Here is a 24,034-nt window from a genome sequence, read left to right on the forward strand (position 1 = left end):
GTGGCAGGACAAAGTCCCCAACACGGAAATCCTGGAACGAGCTGGGCTCTGCAGCATCTACACCCTCCTGCTGAAAGCCCAAGCCAGGTGGGCTGGACGTGTGGTAAGAATGCCAGACAGCCGGTTGCCTAAGCAGCTGCTGTACGGAGAACTGTGTCAGGGCAAGCGCTCAGTCGGGGGGCAGAAGAAACGTTACAAAGACTGCCTGAAAGCGTCCCTCAAAGGCCTGGGTGTCAACATCAATACGTGGGAGACGCTTGCCCTCGACCGTCCAGCTTGGCGCAGCAAGATCACCACAGGAGTCTGTGCAGCTGAAGTCAGGCACATCATTGAGGTGCAACGAAAGCGTGCTGTGCGCAAGGCCCAAGCAACATCCACTGCCACGACAGCACCCACCCACTTGTGTCCCACATGTGGGCGAGCCTTCAGGGCCCGGATTGGCTTCATCAGTCACCTCCGGACCCACAGCCACCAATCTCCCATTTGACTTTGAAGCCATGGTCATCTTCGACTACGAAGGACGAACAACAACAGCAACATCCTACATTCCAACAAATAAGGATTCAATCCGCTCATTCTCTCTCCATAATTCAGTTCCTCGAGTTCCAGCAACTTTCCAGTTTAATGGCTTCTATCCTATAGCAGAATGACCAAAACTGAACACAATATTGCAAAGCAACCTCACGTAACATGCTGTGCAATTGCAACATAGCATCCCAACTTCTATACCCATTGCCCTGACCGGTCAAGGTCAGTGTGTCAAAAGCTGTCTTCAACACATGTGATGCGATTTTCAGGGAACCAGGTACTTGTACTCCCAGGTTCTTCTGTTCTACAGCATTCGCCAGGGCCACCATTCACAGTGCAAGTTCTACCATTCCCAAAATGCAACACTTCACACTAACTGCATTTCCCATTCCTCAGCCCACTTACCTATCTGTAAATCTTGATAACTAACTTCACCCTCAACAACACCACATATTTAGCAAATTTACTACTAAACCTTGTAGATTCTCATTCAATTCATTTTTATAGATGACAAATAACAATGCACCCTGCACCAACTCCAATCTGAAAAACAACCTTCCAACATCTGGTACCTACAATCACACCAATTATATATCCAATTAGCTCGTTCTCCCTAGATTTCATGCAAGCTAACTCTGATTTAACAGTCTACCATGCAAAATCTTATCAAAGGCCTTGCTTGAGTCCATACAGACTATACCTATTGCCTGCACTCATGGATTTTCTATGTTACTTCCTCAATAAAAAAAAACTCAACCAAATTCATAAGACAGAGACAGAATACCTCTTACACAACCCCCTTCCTGAGACATGTTCCAGAATATCAGCATACCTCTCCCCTTATTCTCCATCATCTGCATTCATCTCCCCAGCAAATACCAATGAGAAGTGTTCAATTAGTATCCTCTGGCTCCATATGTATTAGCCCTTTAACAACAAGCAGAAGCTGGCAATACTTTGTTACTTAGGTACAAAACAGACAGACTTATGAAATTAAGAGTCTTTACTCACAGGTGATCCTGGGTTTACTCTTGAGACAATAAGAGGCATCTTTTGATCAGCTCCACCCTGCAAGTGGAATGAGTGGAATGTGTGAAGAAAGCAGAATAGAGAGATGTTAAGAACATAACGTGTACAACACAATCCATATTTCATTCAAGTTTTCTAAAGAAATATTTCTTATCTATTACTTTAAAATCACATTACACTCCAAAATACTTTTGGAAGTATACTGCAAGTATCAGATTAAAATAGAAATGGTTGGATTCTATATTTGAATGCAATTACTGCATATAATCAGTTTAGTTGAATGAGTAGGCTATAAGGGAAATTCAATATTAATTAACCATATTCTTTGGATATTTAATTCTGCTGCGATCTGTCAAAGACATAGATTACAAATTATAATTCAGTTTAATTTAAAAGTACCAATAAAACTAAAATTATTTTAACATTAGTTATTCATCCTAAAAAAAACTCATTTGGTACATGATTGAGCTTTAATATTCTCTCTCATATGCCCATCAACTCCCGCTCCCTGTCTCCAATTCTTCTATCACTTATTACACTATGGCTCTTTACAACAGCCAGTTAACTTGTTGACACATCTTTGGATGTGGTGAGGAGGGGTGGGGAAGAAAATCAGAGCAACCCTACTCAGTCACAAGAAGAATTCAAATCCCACACAGACAACACCATATGAACTTGTTGTTGGTTGTTGGATTGTGTGACAGCAGTCTCAACTTCTGTGCCATGGTGACAGAACTCAGCAGGAACTGCAAGGAGCTTTAAGTGACTTCAAATACTGGAATTGGCAGTAAGAAAGAAAAATTCAGCAGGTCGGGAGGCATTTGTGGAGGAATGAGGTTCAGCCCACATGAAAGGTTTGCCTGGATTGTTGACAGTCCATTTCCTCCATAGATGCTGCCTAACCTGCTGAGTTCCACAAGCATCTTGTGTTGCTGGTTACTCAATGCCTATAGCAAGTCTTACAATTAACAGGTTTCACCAAACAAGCAAAAGCAGATCTTTAATACGAAGTTTTAGTCAATATCAAATTCAGAAAACAAATAACTTCAGTTGGCCCTCTACAAACACGTACAAAACAACACTGAATAAATGTTGGCAACACACATCAAAGTTCCTGGTGAATGCAGCAGGCCAGGCAGCATCTCCAGGAAGAGGTACAGTCGACGTTTCGGGCTGAGACCCTTCGTCAGGACTAACTGAAGGAAGAGCTAGTAAGAGATTTGAAAGTGGGAGGGAGAGGGGGAGATCCAAAATGATAGGAGAAGACAGGAGGGGGAGGGATGGAGCCGAGAACTGGACAGGTGATTGGCAAAGGGGATATGAGAGGATCATGGGACAGGAGGCTCAGGGAGAAGGAAAGGGGGGGGGAACCCAGAGGATGGGCAAGGGGTATAGTCAGAGGGACAGAGGGAGAAAAAGGAGAGTGAGAGAAAGAATGTGTGTATATAAATAAATAACAGATGGGCTGCGAGGGGGAGGTGGGGCATTAGCGGAAGTTAGAGAAGTCAATGTTCATGCCATCAGGTTGGAGACTACCCAGACGGAATATAAGGTGTTGTTCCTCCAACCCGAGTGTGGCTTCATCTTGACAATAGAGGAGGCCATGGACAGACATATCAGAATGGGAAAGGAAGGCAGAATTAAAATGTGTGGCCACTGGGAGATCCTGCTTTCTCTGGTGGACAGAGCGTCGGTGTTCAGCAAAACGGTCTCCCAGTCTGCGTCGGTCTCGCCAGTATATAGAAGGCTGCACCGAGAGCACCGGACGCAGTATATCACCCCAGCCGACTCACAGGTGAAGTGTCGCCTCACCTGGAAGGACTGTTTGGGGCCCTGAATGGTGGTGAGGGAGGAAGTGCAAGGGCATGTGTAGCACTTGTTCCGCTTACAAGGATAAATGCTGGGAGGGAGATCGGTAGGAAGGGATGGGAGGGGACGAATGGACAAGGGAGTCGCATAGGGAGCGATCCCTGTGGAAAGGGGGTGGAGGGAAAGATGTGCTTAGTGGTGGAATCCCGTTGGAGGTGGCGGAAGTTACGGAGAATAAATGTTGTTCAGAGAAAATTAGAACTTGACTCCTACATCTCCGTCCCCAAAAATACTCTGCACATCTTCTTTCATCAAAAATAAAGCTCCAAAACACAGGAGGGATGCCTGTTTTGAACACAAAGTCATGCCATTCCACACTGAAAGGTTACTTTACTTAATAAGCTTTTGTTTATAAGACCATAAAACATAGAAGCATTTGACTGATTGAATCTGTTCCATCATTCCAGATATGTTATCCCTCAACACCACTCTCCTGCCTTCTTCCTGTAACCTTTCATACCCAGACTAATCAAGAACCTATCTATCTTCACTTTAAATATACCCAATGACTTGGTCTCCCCAGCTGGCTGTGGCATTGAATTCCACAGATTTACCACCTATGGCTAAAGAAGTTCCTTTTCATCTCTGTTCTAAATTGATGTCCCTCTATTCTGAGGCTGTACCTTCTGACCCTAGACCCCTCCTACTGTAGGAAACATCCTCTCCAGATTCACTCTGTCTAGGCCTTTCAATATTTGATAGGTTTTAATGAGATCCCTCCTCATTTTTTAAAATTCCAGTGAGTACAGGCCCAGAGCCATCAAATGTTCAGCATATTAACCCTTTCATTCCTGGGATAATTCTCATGAACCTGCTCTGGACCCTTTCCCAATGCCATCACATCTCTTCTTAGATAAGTGACCCAAAAATTGCTCACAATACTGCAAGTGCAGTTTTACCAATGCCTTATAAAGCCTCAATAGTACATCCTTGTTTTTATATTCTTTTCCTCTCAAAATGAATGCTAACATTGCATTTATATTCTTTTCCTCTCAAAATGAATGCTAACATTGCATTTGCCTTCCTTACCAGAATCCCAACATGCAGATTAACCTTTAGGAAATCCTGTACGAGGGCCCCCAAGTCCCTTTGCACCCCTGATTTTTTGAATTTTCTGCCCATTTAGAAAATAGTCTATGCCTTTATTCTTTCTACCAAACTGCATGACCATACACTTCCCTACACTATACTCCATCTGCCACTTCTCTGCCCATTCTCCAAATCTGTCTAAGTCTTCTGCAAACTCCCTGCTTCCTCAACACTTCAGGTCCTCCACCTACCTTCATATTGTCTGTAAACATGGCCAGAAGGCCATCAATTCCATCATCCAAAACATAGACACATAACATGAAAAGAACCAGTCCTAACAAAGACCCCTGTGGAACACTACTAGATATCAGCAGCCAACCAGTAAGGGCCCCCTTCACTCCCACTCTTGGCTGACTGGCAGGAGGCAAATCTTCTAACCATACAAGCATCTTGTCATAGGCCTTCTGAAATCCAAGCAAACAACATCGATTGACTGACAATTGTCTATCCTGCCTGTTATTTCCTCAAAAATTTCCAACAGATTTTTTAAAGGAAGGTTAAATTTATTCCATTTACCTTTAAATTGAAGCCAAACTTTCCTTCTTCATCTGGCTTCATTCGAACCAAAAGCAAATCATGTTCACGTCTTACTGTGTCAATCTGGAAAGTAAGAACCTTAACATTACTAAATGAAGATACAAATACAGTCTTTCAACTGAGTTGCACTCTACAGGTGAGAAAGCCAGTTGTGGTTTAACTCATGTTTTATCCTAACTAGAACATGCATATGCCCTATATTCAGAAGATTTTCACTGGAGTTTAGAAAAATAAATAGTTGATCTCACAAAGTTGTAACAGATGCTGAAGCATTGAGAAAATGATGCAACATAACAACCTACATGATGCTCACAATACCAACCAACTAGGACAGGTGAGTTTAAAGTTAGGTGACAGGTGCTAAAAGACATTTAAACATGACTTTTAAAAATGTTTGTTTTCTTTATCTTTTGCTCCTTCCCCTTTCAGTAATGCCATCAACACCGCAGCAAGGATAAATTCAACATCCTTTGTCAACTTCATTCATAATAGTTATTACGATGGCAAAACAGAGAAGAAAATAACAATCTCCTCTTGATTTTAATCCTGTCAATGCCAAGATTTCTAAGAGAAATAGAATATTTGATGATCAAAGATGAACTGCTCCAAGAGTTGCTTTATATACAGTTCCTCAACAATGTATTGCAACTGCTCAAGGGAGTCAAAAATGAATAGAGTATACTGGACTTCCCAAACTTTCATTTTGCTGATAGTTTGATAAGGATGCTGAATAGCTCTGGGAAGTGAACATTGGATTTCATGTTACATGACCAGTGAACCCCAGTTCAACTTGGTGCAGTATGGACATAAATACAGGCTCCTACCTCACGAAGATTTCATAATGTTCATAGAGCCATTTGTTTCCTTAATGGTTTTTTAACATTGGTCTATTTGGGTGGATAGCACCAGTGAAACCACCAAGTATTGTTTAAGCCTCATTATCAACTATTTTTGGATAGCTGGAAGCTAATACAAAGAAAAGTACAATATCTATACACTTCAGTTATTGAGATGGAAGGAAGGGAAGAGGATCTCTGTTCAGGAACTCAAAGCTCTTACTTATTTGTTTGTAACTTAATATTTTTTGTCGTGTACTGCTGCCACAGAAAAACAAATTCTACAACACACATCAGTGACAATAAACCTGATTCTGATACAGTCAATCTGATTACAGGATTGTCAATTTCTGGTAAGATGGTGGCGTGTTCAATTGCAGTGATTCCTATGGGGTCGAGCAAAGATGATATCGAACTTTTTAAACATTTTTTTCATGATCATAAGACCCTGCTGGACATTAAGAACTTAAAATAGTGTAGGTCTACCCCACCAGCAAGTGGCTCATTAGCACAGAAAACTAAAGGAGCTGGACTCAGTGCGGATCATGCTGCTGCCTGCATCAGAGAGTGCATGAAGGCGGTAGGCAGTCTAACAGTGATAACCAACTTAGTCACTGTTCTTGTGATTGCAAAACCCTGTCAGACATTGTAAATGTGGAATGCTACAAGTTCAATTCACTGATATATTGGCGGATTGCTAGGGAGCTGCATAGTCTAGATTGTAGCAAGCACTAGGCCTTAAACTATGATGTCACCTGCTTACAGCTGCCTTAGGAGAGAGGCATCAGAGTTGGTGTATTCCACTAGAGGGAGTGTGGCGTGACATCCAAGCTGGAGTTGCTGCCTCCCACCCCCCAGTGTTCACTCGACAGAAGACAAGCCATATTGTGTTCGCCTGCAGATTTCTGCCATGTTCATGGACTCAGGGTCTTGGACTATATTTTTTGTGTGACTGTATTTTACTGATATCTTTCTCTGCTTGCTATCTTATATGTGCTCTATGTGTTTTATGCTGTGTGTGATTGTCGATACTGTACTGTGTTTTGCACCATGGCCCAGAATAACGCTGCTTTGTTTGGCTGTATTCATGTATGGTTACATTTTGAAGTATAATGATGCTCCCTCTACCAGACCATACTGATACTTAGTATACTTTACAGCAGATACAAAAAGCTAGGCTTCAATTTAATCTAAGTACTATGCGCATAACAAGGCTGCAGAGTGAAGGGAAACATGGGAAACCCAGTTTCCAACCCCAATAGGCAAAAATCACACACAAGATCTCGTCCTGAGAAAGTTGTAAAGGATTGATGATGAATTGCTTTCACTGATTCTGGGGGCTCCAAATATGCTGATGAGACCAATGTGGGATATTCAGATCAAAGTTGCTGGTGAACACAGCAGGCCAGGCAGCATTTCTGCAGAATTCCTCGTGTTTGTGGGATATTCAGACTCTGCCATGGGTATGAAGTTTGCGAGATGATATGTTGTGTTCCCAACTTGTGGATCTCAGTGACATTAAAAAATGCTTGCTCTCATTCGGAATAATCACACACTCGAGATTCCTACTGAGCACGAATGTTACCAACATTCTTACACCTGTTCCATTGTCCAACAACTTATCTCCTTCCAAGACAGAGCTACAAATAGATTGCCTATTTCAAGTGGTCGGCACTAGGTTTTATGGAATTGACTATGTAATTAAGACCTTAGCACTGAGTATTGTGGTTTGTTTGTTTCGTCAATGGATTTGGAGAATTTTGCAAAAATAGGACTGGTGTTCTCTCTCCAGTGATTTGAGGTGCTTTCTTTATGTCTCAGAAGCTTTGGCACACCAAAGGCATGACTTGACTTTGCTTTGGGAACAAAGTTGCCCACATTTTCTGGACACTTTACAAAACAGGCAGGTTGAAGGCGGCCAATTGCTTTGGCATGCATAGTTCTGGTTCCTGCTCTCCACTTTACTCCTGGGGTTGCTGGACAAAGATCAGGTCCACCATTTCTCTGGATGGAATCGATATTGTCAGAGCTGTTCTTCAGCCTATAGGAGGCAATGTTTCAAGAAGACCTTACTGATGACTTTCCACTGTGGCAGATGGCTTTGTAGTTTTAAGCAGATTTGTCTCCTTTTTACAGTCCCTCAAGTTTCCCGGCAAATGTTCATCCAGAAAGAGAAGAACATACATTTGTGACTTAAAAGTCCTACACCACCAGATTTTGTAACTCAGCAGGAAACCTTAGCTGGAAAAGGGGTAATAGTGAGGCTGGAAGTGTATTTAGAAACCCAAGACATAGGGCATGTTGGATTCTGGTATTTAAGTCCAAGGTTCTTTCAGAAGTCAGGAAAGAGACACAAAACTTGTTATTAAAAGTTGATAGAACAGAGGAAAGTTGAAGAGACAGTGATAGAGAAAGCTAAGATTAAATATGGCACCTATCATAGAACAGCTACCGTATTTTTTTAATACCACAGAGATAAAGAAAATTCCATTCAAATCTATAGATAAGTATTAACCAATTAGTAACCAGTTACTCAATACTGCAGTACCAAGTTCACCAATGAGAAAACACTTATTCAGGTAATGCAGAACAAAGAAACTTCCAGAGCTTAATTATGATTTGTATAACCACTAGAGGCATATTAAGTTTGTATATAAAAACTAGTTAAAATACAAGCAGATAATTCATTGTTAAACTGCAAAGAAAATGCCAATAAACAGTCAAATCTAAGAATTTAACAGTTGGATCCATCAGACTTAAATGAAGACTTTGATGATACAGTTTATAGGTTTGCTATGAGGCTAGTGCCCATTTTTTCCAGTGTTGAGGTGATAGAAAATTCCTTTTCAACAAAGGAACAACTAACTGCTAATACCTCACTTTCCAATGCAGTACAGTAGATTCTGTTCAAGTGTTTGAGTATTGCAGTGGATCCTCAAAGTTACAGTATGTTATGGAAGTACAGATACCTTCTATACAAGTGGGATTTCTATTAATATGACTCTGTATGCTACTCTACAACTATACAACTGCACTTTGATGTAGTGAGTCAGCTGGGTAGAATCACAAACAAGAAAATCTACAGATGCAGGAAATCCAAAGCAACACACAAAATGCTGGAGAAACTCAGCAGGCCAGGCAGTATTTATGGAAAAGAGTAAACAGTTAATGTTTTGGGCCGAGACCCATCATCAGTCCTGATGCATTATCCATAGATGCTGCCTGGTCTGCTGAGCTCCTCCAGCATTTTGTGTATATGTACCTAGCTAGCCTCATGGCATGGGAGAATAAATTCTGCAGTAAATGATCAAACATAATTTATAGGATGTCGTTAGTTGGGGTTCAGCAAAGGTAATGAAACTGATTACCAAATGGATTTGGTTGGAGAAGTTTATGATCTCAGACTCGTGTAGTGCAAATACTTGCCTTTTATCAATCCAAGCACAAATAATCTCCAGATCATACAATATGTAGGTAAGGACTGATGCATTTTCTGAGGGTTGATTTGTTTTAAATTTCTGCTGACTGAACTTTGTTCTAATTGTGTTCTTTCTTGTAAAAATTGTGTTTAATTGATGTTTGATTTATACTTCTCTTGTGAATGCTGCTGATATGATGTTATGTGCCAGTGATGCTGGGGCAAATAAGGTTTTCATTGCACCTGTGCATATATATATACACACACACACTTGTGCACGTGACAATAAACACGAATTTCACCAAAATAAAATCAATCTGACCTCTATTTCACAGCCAGATACCCAACATTTCGTAATGAAGGGGTCAACATACGAAGAATGTTGGGCAGCTTTAGCCCTGCACTCACTGGAATTTAGAAGAATGCGGGTGGGTGGGGAAGGATCTCATTAAAACCTACCGAATGTTGAAAGGATTAGATTGGGTGGATATGGAGAGGATATTTCCTATGGTAGGGGTATCCAGGACCAGAGGGCAGAGCCTCAAAATTGACCTTTTAGAAGAGCTGGTGATCTCTTTGAAAAAACTCATCTGGCAGAAGGCAATGGCAAACCACTGCTGTAACTTGCCTCATACGTGAATTCCAACTATATCAGAAAAATTCCGGATACAACCTACATTATTATTATTTTAGAACAGAGGCAAGGAGGAACTTTTTTAGCCAGAGAGTAGTGAACCTGTGGAATCCTCTGCTGCAGACTGTGGTGGAGGCCAAGTCTGTGGGTATATTTAAAGTGGAACTTGATAGTTTACTAATTGGTCAGGGCATCAAAGGATATGGCGAGAAGGCAAATGTATGGGTTGAGTGTGATCCAGGATCAGCCATGATGGAATGGCAGAGCAGACTCGATGGGCTGAATGGCCTAATTCTGCTCCTACATCTTATGGTCTAACACCACTCCTCTACACTTGCTAACAGAGACCTTTATAAAAATTAAGCAAAGGGTGATGAATCTTGATCTCACCAAATATAGCTAGATTCCAAAAAAAACAAATAAAAAATTAAAACCTCGGAGACAGAATAATTAAAAGATAAGACCATAAGACATAGAATCAGAATTAGACCATTTAGCCCTTTGAGTCTGCTCCACTATTCCATCATGGCTGATCCCAGATCCCACTCTACCCCATACACGTGCCTTCTCGTCATATCCTTTGTTGCCCATATCCATTTATTATACATAATATTCTGCCAGCAAAATTTCTACTTCAGTGAAATTTTCCATAATAGGCAGCACATTTATAGTTACTCTAAGAGTTATAATGGAACGTTTCGATGTGCTGAACCTTGATAGGTCACCGATCATGCAAGACAGGTGACATACCCCGTAGTGAGTGCAGTTTAAAAATGTTATCAATTTTGTAGTAACTGCTTTTGTATAATTCATACTATCCTTTTCCATATTTGTACCTGTGTGTAATTGTACACTCAAGGACCTCTTAAAGTGAACAAGTATACTGATTTTAAAAAAAAGTCACTGCATTCTACTTTAGCAACGATAACACTTTAAACTGCAACTATTGTAATTTTTTGTTACTTACTCTCACTAGTGTCCTTTGAACATCTGAATGAAGATTAATTAAAAGTCCTAGACACCAAACATTAATTAATGGCACTTTAAAGAGTGAAAGAGAACTTTGTTGTCTGTAATTCAACCTGAATCATGTTATTAAAATTAATTTTCTTACAACAATTCTTTGATTTAAAGGAACTCAAAAATTCAGGAATATTATAACGTAAAGATTCTCCTACTGCAGAATTCTTTCCACATCATGGACAAATGCAAATTCACCTTGTATACCCATCCATCCTCAATCGCCGAGTAATCAAAGCAACATTTTAAATTATAAACACGCAGACCAGTAGCCAACAAGAACATGAGAATGAAGAATGAATAACTTGTATTACTGAAAAATTCTGCTACAAATTGCTTTACAAACTAAGAGAGAGATAATTATATTTCACTTAAAAATGTAGTTTATATTTAGTTTTCCTAACCTTGTATTCACAGTAGAATTGACATTGTGCCATTTCATCCTCAGTTGCTCCTGGTGCCATCGATTCACAGGTCTCAAGAAATTGCAAATCAATGCCAGCCGATTGATGGGAAATACAGAGATCATCTTTTGGACTGTTAGTGTCTACACCGTTCACTGAACATGTTAGTGATTGCTGTTGCCTTTTTATAGTATCAGCAACCTGCGCTTGCACCTCTTCAAATGTCCTAGAAAAGGTTAAATTGCATTAATGAAAGGTGAAAACTCTGTCAAAGAGCAAGTTAGACAACAAATTCTAAAACATTTAGAAAGGAAGATTAATTGACGTCAGTCATGATGGATTTATATGGGTAGATTTTTACCTGTTGAATTTTTAGTGATTTTATTTTATACAGAAAAAAGCGTATTTGATGTAAACTGAAGACAACAAGACTGGTAGACACAGATAAAGAGTAAATTTAACTTTTATTATCCAAGGCACTGAATATAAAATCAGAACTGTATAACACTTGATTGTTTACAGACAGAGCACAGCACAGGAATGGTTTATCATAGCATTTAAGATGTGATAGCACTTGAGATCTGAAGTAGAAATTTATGAAAATGCTCATTAAGATGGAAAATTTTTCAGTTTATAAAGATTCACTAGGGCAAGAATGAGTGGAATGAAGCTGGTGTTTGGAACCATCAGCCAGTACATCCTGGTTTTATATAGTACTCCTGTAAGTGCAGGACAAACTGAGCAGCAGATGCTTAGGGCCTCTGATGCTCCACTCAAGGCTGGACTTTACTTGAAGTTAAAGCAAAAGCAGAATATGCTACACTATGTAGAGGAATCCACATCGGTAATCAGTCGTCACAAAATGGAAATGCATGAAAAGTCCCAAATTAGAGATTAGTAAGGTAAAGATTAAAAAAAAATCAAGTATCTTCCTTAAAAAGATCTCAAATTACTTTTTTTTACATTAAGGAAATACAATTTCAATATTTGCTTATCAGAGATGTACAAAAGTTCTTACAAAATGTCAGACTTTTTAAAGATTCCTTCTTCAACATATTACTTCCCAGTTTGTAACATAATTTTCCCTCTCCCACCCACCTTCCCCCTCACGTTGCATTCCAGGCACCCACAACTCTGTGCTTAAAAAAAAACCTTGCCCCTCACATCTCTTTGAACTTACCCCTCACACCTTAAGTACATGCCCACTGGTATTAGACATTTCAACCATGGGGGGAAAAAGACATTGTCTACCCTATTATACCTCTCAAAATTTTATTAGCCTCTGTCAGATCTCCCTTCAGCCTCTGCTGCTCCAGAGAAAACAACCCCAGTTTGTCTATTTTCTCATTATAGCACATGCTCTAATCCAGACAGCATCCTGGTAGAACTCTTCCACATCCTTTCCTAAGCCTCAGCATCCTTCTTATAATGGGGAGACCAGAACTGTATGCAATACTCCAGCTGCAGCCTAATTATAGTCTTACAAAGCTGCAATATAACTTTCTGACTTTTGAACTCAATACCTTGACTAATAAAAGCAAAAATGCCATATGCCTAATTAATTACCCTATCAATCCCTGTGTAGCCATGCTCAGGGAACTATAAACTTGGACCTCAAGATCCCTGTGCTCATCAACACTGTTAGGGGTCTTTCCTGATCTTAGCTGATCTGAAAAACTGTAAACAATCTTAAACTGATCGATATCCTGTTATCATGTCTAGTGAGTCATCATTATCAACCACACTGCTGAGATACTTGAATTCTTCCACTGCTCTCCATCTTGTCCCGTGATAATGATAGAGGGGGTGGTAGCAGCTGATCCAGGAGCAGGATGAAATGGCACTTCTGTTTTGCTTAGGTTGATGGTAAGACCAGAGATGCAATGCTTTGGCAAATTTCTTGACAATTAGCTGAAGATCGAACTCAAGGTGAGCCATCAGAGCACCAACGTTGGCGTAAAGGGTTTCAAGGGTGAATTTCTTAACAATCTTTGATCTGACACTCAGACTATGCAGGTCAAAGAGTGATCTATCATTTCTGTACTTCAGGTGGATATCACATTTGAGGTCTTTGATTGTGTGATTCAGCACATATGTAAAGAACAGGTTGAACAGCACAGGGGTTAACACACCCTTGTTTCACTCCAGTGCTCTGATCAACTGCGATTGCAGGTGTTGGATCATCACATCTGTCTGTCTACGAAACTAAAGGTGTACAAAGCTGTTCTCTTCAGCTGTCCCCCGCATGGATGGGAAACCTGGACCATTTACAGAAGATATCACAAACCTGGAGGTCCTCAACAGGGCATAGACCCCAAGGCTTTGATTGTAAAACCACAGCTTCGGTGGACAGAACATGACATACACATAAAAGATCCTGAATCCCTAAGCAGCTCTGTATGTGGAGTTTTCGTTGGGCTAGAGGAATCGAGGCAGGTTCAAAGACTGCATGAAAGCTAACATTGCACACACCGAACTTGTATTAAAACAGCTGGAACAGAGTGTGCAAGACCGGTGTGGCTGGTGAGCCTGAGTTACAACTGCTCGCAACATCCTGAAGGAGAGATGCCGAGCAGAACTAATTGCTGCCTGACAGAGAAAGTAAGTCATCGCAGCGGATCCACTTTCAGATTCAGTACAGTTTTCATGCCTTTATTGTGGGCATCTATGTCACTCACAATTCGGACTCAATGGCCATGTATGAACAAGCAACTGCACAAAACTAATCATCATCGTCAAATATGACAGACAACCAAGGATCCTGTTGTATTCCATTGGAAAAGGAAACAACATGGAGAGAGAATTAAGAGTTAAATCAGGTTCACAAAGGGTACAGAAGAGAAGAGAATGAAGGAAAATAAACCAAAAGGGAGGAACAAAGGAAAAGTTAGAAATAAAATTAATACTTATTAAATGAAAATTTTATTTAAGAATGTTATCCAACAAATCAAATTGCATCTCATTGTATTAATACTTTCATAATATTAAGTGCATGTACAGCATGGCTAAAAACCAACCTCAAGTTCTTTCGGTGAATATAACAGAAAATTATTTGTTACAAATAATTATGCCACTATGGATAGCAATAAATCTGCAAGTAAATTCTGCAAATACATCCATCTCCCCTAATCCCCAAATTTTCCATGAACTAATACTGGCATTCTTCGCTCATAATTTCCTTTTTCCTTTTTTTTAAAGCAACTTTTGAAGAAAATGGACTAGGAACTTACTTTGAAGATTGTTGTTTCTCCGACCTTTAAAAGATTATCATCAGTATTATTCAGAACAGATACATATCTCTTTATTTTTACTTTACATATACCCAAATTAATGCATACTGGATTTGTGAAAAAAATAGATCTTTCAGTTTTCAATATGACGCACAAAAAAAGAACTCTAACCAGAAGCAGAGAGATTAACTTAAGAAATAGGAGCAGGAGTAGGCTGTCTGGCCTGTCAAGCCTACTCCGCCATTCAATAGATCATGGCTGATCTGACCAAGGACTCATCTCCACCGACCTGCCTTTTCCCCATAAACCTTAATTCTCCTACTATGCAAAAATCTATCCAACAATGTCTTAAATATATTTACTGAGGTAGCCTCCACTGATGATAGCTTCATTGAACCGCAGAGAATTCCACAGATTCACCACTCTTTGGGAAAGGCAGCTACTCATCTTCATCCAAAATTTACTCCCCCAAATCTTGAGGTCATGTCCCCTCGTTCTAGTCTCACTTACCAGTGGAAACAACTTTCCTGCCTCTATCTTATCTATCCCTTTCATAATTTTATATGTTTCTATAAGATCTCCTCTCATTCTTCTGAATTCCAGCGAGGACAGTCCCAGGTGACTTAATCTCTCCTCATAGTCTAAACCCCTCATCTCTGCAATCAACCTGGTGAACCTCCTCTGCACCACCTTCAAAGCCAGTATATCCTTCCTCAAGTAAGGAGACCAGAACTGCATGTAGTACTCCAGGTGTGGCCTCACCAGTACCCTGTACAATTGCAGTATAACGTCCCTGCTCTTAAATTCTATCCCTCTAGCAATGAAGGCCAACATTCCATTTGCCTTCTTGATAGCCTGCTGTACTTGCAAACCAACTTTTTGTGATTCATGCACAAGCACTCCGAAGTCCTTCTGCACAGCAGCATGCTGTAATCTTTTACCATTAAATAATCTGCTCTTGCATTTTCCCTTCCAACGTGGATGACCTCACATTTACCAACATTGTACTCCATTCTGCCAGACCCTTGCCCACTCACTTAACCGATCTATATCTCTCTGCAGACTCTCTGTATCCTCTGCACAATTTGCTTATAAACTCAATTTTGTGTCATCAACAAACTTAGATACACTACACTCAGTCCCCTCTTCCAGATTGTTAATGTATATTGTGAACAGTTGCAGGCCCAGCACCGACCCCTGCGGCACACTGCTCACCACTGATTGTCAACCAGAGAAACACCCAGATAGCCCATCTCTCTTTCTATTGGTAAACCAATGCTCTATCCATGCTGATACACAAGCCCCAACTCTATGCATCCTTATCTTATGGGTAAGTCTTTTATGTGGCACCTTATTGAACACCTTCTGGAAATCCAAGTAAATAATGTCTATCTGTTCCCCTCTATCCACTACACTCATTATATCCTCAAATAACTCCAGTAAGTTTGTCAAACAGGACCTGCCTTTGCTCAATCCATGCTGCGTCTGCATGATGAATCCATCACTTTCCTGACGCCTCGCTATTTCTTTTTTAATGATAGCTTCAAGCATTTTCCAAACTACAGATGTTAAACTGACTGGCCTATAGTTACCTGCCTTTTGCCTACATCCTTTTTTGAACAGTGGCATAACTCTGAAAATAAATTGCATTAATTATTTAGATCTGCATTGTGTTTTCTATTATATCTTACTGTTGATTAGCTGCATTTGACATTGACAGCAGCACTAACCTCCTTAAAAGAAAGCTTGTCCTGCATGTTCTCCAACATTTCCCCTCTCACCTTAAAGCTATACTCGATAGTATTTGACACTCATTATCCTGGAAGAGAGACTCTGACCATCCAACCTATCAATGTCTCCCAATTTAATAAACATCTATCAGCACTCCCCTTAGCCTTTGCCACTCCAGGGAGAAAAAGACCAAGTCTGTCCAACCTCTCCTTATATACTAATACACTCCAACTTAGGTAGCATCCTGATGAATCTTTACATCCTCTGAGGGCTCTGCATCCTTTCTATAATGGGGCAACTAGAATTAAACACATTACTCCTAATTCAGCCTGTCCAATGTGTTATACAGCTGCATCAGGACTTCCTGATGTTTCTATTCATGGTGCCGAACAGTTAAGGCAAGCATGCCATATAGCTTCTCTACCACTCTATCTATTTTTGTACCCTCTTTCAGGGAGATAAGGAATTGGATCTCTTGATCCCTTTGTATATCAGTACTCAAGGGCTCTTAACCACTTCTCCTAACCTAACAAAATCCTAACCAATTGGAATTTCAAGCTAGGATTTGGATATCTGCAGTTCCTGCATATCTGAAATAAAAGTATCAATACTGGGATTACTTAGCATGTCAGGCAGCATTTCTCTATAGATTATGATTTCAGTTATTAATAAGTCCTCCAAGATGGAAATTAGGTCATGTTAATTCCATTAATAATGTTGTTATCTGATAACACAGGTGTAAGTTGTCCTGACATTTATGCCTATGGTAACTATTGGAAAGAGCAATTCACTCCACCCAACTAATTAGCTTTATCACTCACAGCTTGACATATTTTCTTCTCAATCATTCACCCTTCACCTTTTGAAAGTTACACTGGAATTTCTTTCAACTAACTTTAAAATAGCTACTTCCTGTTATTACAACTCTCTACATTAAAAAAGTAACTTCATATCCCTTCCAGTTTTTCTGCAAATTATCTTACATCTGTATACTCCAATATCTGGCCCTTCTGTGAGTGAAAACATTGCTCTACTTTCTACAGACAATTAAAAACTCAAGAATTTAATCCCCCCTTTCAAATTTTCCCTTAAACTATTTAGGAAGGCAGCCTATTTCTCCAATGTCTTCACTTGACTGAAGGATGGAGAGAGAAAATGATGAACTTCATGACTATCATCAATAGAAAAATGCTAGTCTATTACAAAGCGTGAGGTAATAAGGTGCAAAAAATCTGTACTATTTGATATGGGTTTATGAAAAGAAAGCTACTGGAATTTTAATTTGTGCTGCAACAAGGGAGAAGCATACAAGTTCGCAAAATTAAAGCATGTGTGACTGGTGTAATGCTCTATTTCCTCACATTCTGGCACTGCATCTGCATTTCAATGTATTAACAAACCACTTTTGATACTATTAATGAGAGACTGGTGTAAGGGGCACGGCTTCAGGTTCCTGGATCACTGGGGCCTCTTCTGGGGGAAGTATGACCTGTACAAAAAGGACGGGTTACACCGAAACCCAAAGGGGTCCAACATCCTAGCAACAGGTTTAACCCTCCTGTTAGGGAGGGTTTAAACTAAATTGGCGGGGGATGGGAACCAGAGTGATAGGGCTGAGGAAGGGGGAAACAGAAATAAATCAAAGATGAAGTGCAGCAGAAATGATAGAAAGGACAGGCAGGAGATGAGGCATATTCACAGCCAGTGGGATGATATAACAGAGCAATAGAGGCATGATGCAGTTAAAACAAAAAGCAACAAATACCGGACAAAGTGTTATATTTGAATGCACACAACATATTAAATAAAACAGACGATATTAAAATTCAGCTACAGATTGGCAAGTATAACGTTGTGGCCATCTCTGAAACTTGGCTAAAGGATGGCTGCCATTGGGAGCTAAACGTCCAAGGATATACAGTGTATCGGAACGATAGGTTAATAGGCAGAGAGGGTGGTGTGGCCCTGTGTATAGGAGATAATATTAAATCATTAGAAAGGGATAACATAGGGTCGGAAGGTGTAGAGTCTCTCTGGGTTGAGTTAAGAAATGGCAAGTGTTAAAGGACCCTAATGGCAGTTGTACACAGGCCTCCAAACAGCAGCCGGGATGTGGATAACAAATTGCAGCAGGAGATAGAAAAGGCATGTCAGAAGGGCATTGTCATGATAACCTTTGGTGATTTTAACATGAAAGTGGATTGGGAAAACCAGGCCAGTTCTGGACCTCAAGAGAAAGAATTTGTAGAATGTCTAAAGGATGGCTTTTTAGAATAGCTTGTTGTTGAGCCCACTTGGGTGCTGTGAAATGATCCAGCGATGATAAGAGAGCTTAAGGTTAAGGAACCCTTAGGGAACAGTGATCACAATATGATCACTTTCACATTGAAATTTGAGAAGGAGAAACTAAATTCCAATGTGTCAATATTTCAGTGGAATAAAGGAAATTACAATGGCATGAGAGGGGAACTGGAAAGTGAACTGGAAATTTGACTGGAAAGGAGCACTAGGAGGAAGGACAGTAGAGCAGCAATGGCTGGAGTTTCTGCGAAAAATGAGGGAAGTGAAAGACAGATATATTCCAAATAAGAAAAATTTTCAAATGGAAGAAAGACACTACCATGGTTGACAAGTGACGTCAGCTAAAGTAAAAGCAAAAGAGAAGGCATACAATGAAGCCAAAGCTCGTGGCAAGATAGAGGATTGGGAAGCTTTTAAAAACTTGCAGAAGGAAATAAGAAGGTCATTTGGAAGAAAAAGATGAATTACGAAAGGAAGTTGGTGACCAATATCAAAGAAGTTACTAAAAGCTTTTTTTTAAGTATATAAAGGGTAAAAAAGAGTTGAGGGGTTGAGGGTAGAAATAGGACCAATAGAAAATGACGCTGGAGATATTGTAATGAGAGATGCAGAGATGGCACAGGAACTGAATGCATATTTTGCATCCGTCTTCACAGTGGTAGACATCTGCAGTATACCGGACATTCAAAAGTGTCAGGGAACTGAAGTATGTGCAGTGAAAATCAAAACTATGAGGGTGGATAAATCTCCTGGACCTGATGGAATGCACCCTCGAGTTCTGAAGGAAGTAGCTGGAGAGATTGCGGAGGCATTAATAATGATCTTTCAGGAATTGATAGATTCTGGCATTGTACCGGATGACTGGAAAATTGCAAATGTTACTCTGCTATTTAAGAAGGGTGGGAGGCAGCAGAAAGGAAGCTATAGACCAGTTTAGCCTGACATCGGTGGTTGGGAAGTTGTTGTAATCAATTGTTAGGGATAAGATTACGATATACCTGGAGGCACATGACAAGATAGGCCAAAGCCAGCATTGTTTCCTGAAAGGAAAATCCTGCCTGACTAACTTAATGCAATTTTTTGAGGAAATTACAAGCAGGGTAGACAAAGGAGGTGTAGTAGATGTGGTGTACTTGGATTTTCAGAAGGCCTTTGACAAGGTGCCACACATGAGGTGGCTTAGCAAGATAAAAGCCCATGGAATTATGGAGAAGTTACAAGCATGGGTGGAGCATTGGCTGATCAGCAGAAAACAGAGAGTGGGAATAAAGGGATCCTATTCTGGCTGGCTGCTGATTACCAGTGGAGTTCCACAGGGGGTCGACGTTGAGACTGCTGCTTTTTACGATGTATGTCAATGATGTGGACTATGGGATTAATGGATTTGTGGCTAAATTTGCCGATGGTATAAAGATAGGTGGAGGAGCAGGTAGTGTTGAGGAAACAGAGAGCCTGCAGAGAGACTTAAATAGTTTAGGGGAATGGGCAAAGAAATGGCAAATGAAATACAATGTTGGAAAGTGTATGGTCATGCACTTTGGTGGAAGAAACAAATGGGTAGACTATTATTTAGATGGGAAGAGAATTTAAAAAGCAGAGATGCAAAGGGACTTTGGAGTCCTTGTGCAGGATACCCTAAAGGTTAACCTCCTGGTTGAGTTGGTGGTGAAGGCAGCGAATGCAATGTTGGCATTTCTTTCCAGAGGCATAGAATACAAGAGCAGGAATGTGATGTTGACGGTCTATAAGGCACTCATGAGACCACACTTGGAGTATTGTGTGCAGTTTTGGGCTCCTTATTTTGGAAAGGATAAACTGACATGGGAGAAGTTCAGAGAAGATTCACGAGAATGATTCCAGGAATGAAAGGGTTACTGTATGAGGAACGTCCGGTAGTTCTTGGGCTGTCTTCCCTAGAGTTCAGGAGAATGAAGGGGGATCTCACTGAAACATTCTGAATGTTAAAAGGCCTGAACAGATTAGATATGGCAAAGTTATTTCCCATGGTGGGGGGAGTCTGACAACAGGGCATGACTTCAGGATTGAAGGATGTCCATTTAGAACAGAGATGCAGACAAATTATTTTAGTCAGAGAGTGGTAAATCTGTGGAATTTGTTGCCACAAGCCGCTGTGGAGGCCAAGTCATTGGGTGCATTTAAGGCAGAGATAGATAGGTTCTTCATTAGCCAGGGCATCAAAGGGTGTGGGGAGAAAGCACGGGAGTGGGGATGACTGGAAGAATTCGATCAGTTCATGATTGATTGGTAGAGCAGACTCAGTAGGCCGAATGGCCTACTTCTGCTCCTATATCATATGGTTTCATAATGGGCAAAGTCCTTTCTGTTAAAACCAGCAAGCTTTATTATTCTGATTCTTTGCAAGAGGAAATAAACTCAAACTCCCAAAAAAATAAAAGCATCGCTACAACCTTGAGGAACAGAAAAACAAAGGAGATGATTTCTTTTCTTTTTAATAGCCAAAATGAATGATCACAACGGTTGGGAACAGTCCTAAGGTGCTTTCTAAGAATGCTGTTCAACCAGCAATGACATGCCAGTTGGTAAGAGCCAACAATTTTCAGCATCTTGCAATCTAAAAGTACAAGAAATAGGATACTGACAAAAATCAGATGACCCCAGTAAGAAAACAGTGCCTTGTAAACGTAATCAGCTCACAACCTTTTGTTCACAGAAATAAATATTACAACAAGGATTTTGATGAATTTAACTGAGAATTTTTATTTGTGAATCATAAAACAGGGAATATTGTAAAGCATGAAAAACTAAAAATTCAAAAACTGAAATGTCAGCAGTTCAAAAGTATTCACTCCCCTTTCTCAGTACTTAATTGAACCACCTCTTGCAGCTATTACAGCCAGTAATATTTTTGGATAAGTCTCTATCAGCTTTGCACACATGATGGAGCAAGATTTGTCCATTCCTCCCTACAAAATTACTCAAGCTGTGTGATGTTAGTTGGGGAGCAGCAGTGAACAACAATCTTGAGGTCTTGCCAGAGATGTTCGATTGGGATAAGGTCAGGACTCAGACTGAGCCACTCAAGAATATCAATTTTCTTTATCTGAAGCCACTTTGTGGTTGCTCTGGCAGTGTGGTTTGGGTCACTGTCTTCCTGAAGGATGAACTTCCTCCCCAGTTTAAGCTTTCTAGCAGAGGCTAGCAGGTTTTTATCCAGGATCTTTCTGAATTTAGCAGCATTCATTTTCCCAGCAATCCTGACCAGATTTCCAGTCCCTGCAGCTGAAAAGCATCCCATAGAATGATGTTACCTCCACCATACTTTACAGTAGGATGGTGTTCCCTGGCTGATGTGCAGTATCAGATTTATGCCACACATACCACTTAATGTTGAGGTCAAAATGTTCCAATTTAGTCTGAACTGAACACAAGTCCTTCTTCCACATCTTTACTGTATCTTCTAAGGGATGCTTTGCAAGGCTTTGTGGTCAAGGACATGCTCCTTTTCTTTAGCCTGGGTTTCTTCCTTGCCACCCTTCCATTAATACCCTTTTTGTGCGAGGCCTTAGAGATTGTGAAGCCATGAACTTCATCTCCATTTGCAGCCACTGACTTCTGCAATTCATTCAGAGTGACTTTGGTGTCACAGTAGCTACTCTTACAAGCGCTGTTCTTCTCTGGTGACTAAGTTTAAGGGGGAGCAATGACTGGACTGTCATTTCATATTTGTTTCCACTTTCTCACAATGGATCTCACTGAGAACAGATACATGTTCAGTGCCTTTAGATGGTCTTGTCCATTGCACAGATTTGAGCTTGTCTATTATCATTTCCCTAACTTGTCAACAAGTTGGGTGAGTTGGTAACGTACAGTATTGCACCTGAGAAAAGTTAGCATATTAACTTCAGCCTCACAATTTTGGATTTTAGTTTTAGAAAATTGTTAACAGGTTTTTGGATTTTTTTTTGATTTGACATGATGCACAATGTTTTGTAGAATTTGTAGATTAGCTCAAAAGTCCTACTTAAATATATTTCAAATTTTGAAAATTGATACAACAAAATGTGAAGATAGTTGTGGGGAATAGCTGCGAATACTTTTTCAAGGCACTGTATCAATGACGTGAAAGGCTGTCTACCACTGCACATCCCTATTACAAAAAATTATTTTTATTGTGAGGAAACGGGCACCTCATATCCACAAAATTTATGAAAACACATGACATGGCAATTATTGCAACTTCAAAACTGAAAATGGTCACTGTGATCAAATTAAAAAATCATTGCGATCAAAATTTTGGTTGAAGACTTCCTCGGTGTGCTTCAGGGCAGAGGTCTACCCCATAGTTTTCTGGGTGAGAGAAAGTAACTTTATAACATTATTAATTCTACTATTTGATAAAACACTTAAATCACATACCAGCTGTGTGATGCAGATTTTGGATTGGACTCTGCATCAATTTTAGTTGCTTTGGTGGGAATGTTTGCCTTGTAGTTATAAAACACCTCTTCACTTTCTGTGATGTATGCCATCTCGGTGGCAAGGTTATCTACGGAGGAATGCCGTGGCTTTTGAGCATTATGCCTCACTCTTGGACTTGGCCTATTAGCAGTACAAAATGGTGAAACTTCTATTAGTTACAGTGAGTTGCTCAATAACATTCTATTTTACCTATGAACATGAGCATTTCTAACTTCACTTTGATTCATGCTGCGGCAATTTACAGCACAATTCTGATCCAATGCTGCATATTGGAAGTTCTACGCCAGCATTAGTGAAGTCTGCAGCTCCAAATACCCTGGGATATATTCTCTTCAGTGGAACGAAGTAACATGTGCTTAAGAGTTTTCATATAAGGTAATAGCCACAGTTGAAACAACCATCTTCATACCTTATATATGACTACTATGAAGGAAAATGTGTGGTACAATCAAGATTTTCTAGAATCCTGATCTATTTGTTTAATGCACTTAAAGCAATATAAAATAAAGTAATATCAAATAAGCAAAATAGTACATTCAAATGCAGTTATTTTCTATATTGCATGAGAGCATTGTCCAGTCAGAATTTTTAATTGGTCATCTCCTTGATGTCCTGGGTCCAAGATTATATAAGTAATTCATATAGACACATGACATCTTCCTTTAAGTATGATGGAATCTAATTACAGTAAATTCTAAGTGTAATTGCTCCCCTCATCCATTCTGACATTTCCCTCAGGTACTTACCATCATGGCTAACAGTAAAGACAGTTAACTTGAAGAACTCATTCAATGCTACACTAGAACCAGCTATGTAATAGCAAAACGGGACAGCTCCATGTCCCATTTGTATAATAGACAATCTCCATTTTGCTGAATCATAAATACATACCTAATTTGAAAGTTATGATTGTTGTTATTTTGGCAGAGCATAATGGAATTACCACT

The 24,034-nt window shown here is 40.0% G+C and overlaps 1 protein-coding gene across 4 annotated transcripts in view; it reads right to left on the bottom strand.

The window, feature by feature from the left end:
* Window positions 1-24,034, bottom strand: part of LOC134344332 (tyrosine-protein phosphatase non-receptor type 3-like) — a 190,360-nt gene that overhangs the window by 77,255 nt on the left and 89,071 nt on the right. For all 4 annotated transcript variants that reach the window (XR_010017417.1, XM_063043923.1, XM_063043921.1 and 1 more), the window contains exons 14-17: window positions 23,025-23,207; window positions 11,365-11,590; window positions 5,032-5,115; window positions 1,540-1,596 (exon numbers count right to left, since the gene is read on the bottom strand). Coding sequence is in view for 3 of the 4 variants with exons in the window: in XM_063043923.1 (XP_062899993.1) it covers window positions 1,540-1,596; window positions 5,032-5,115; window positions 11,365-11,590; window positions 23,025-23,207 (550 nt within the window). In the remaining variant the exon portion in view is untranslated. The remainder of the gene's footprint in view (window positions 1-1,539; window positions 1,597-5,031; window positions 5,116-11,364; window positions 11,591-23,024; window positions 23,208-24,034) is intronic.

Source organism: Mobula hypostoma, chromosome 3 (genome assembly GCF_963921235.1).
Source record: "Mobula hypostoma chromosome 3, sMobHyp1.1, whole genome shotgun sequence".
NCBI lineage: Eukaryota > Metazoa > Chordata > Chondrichthyes > Myliobatiformes > Myliobatidae > Mobula > Mobula hypostoma.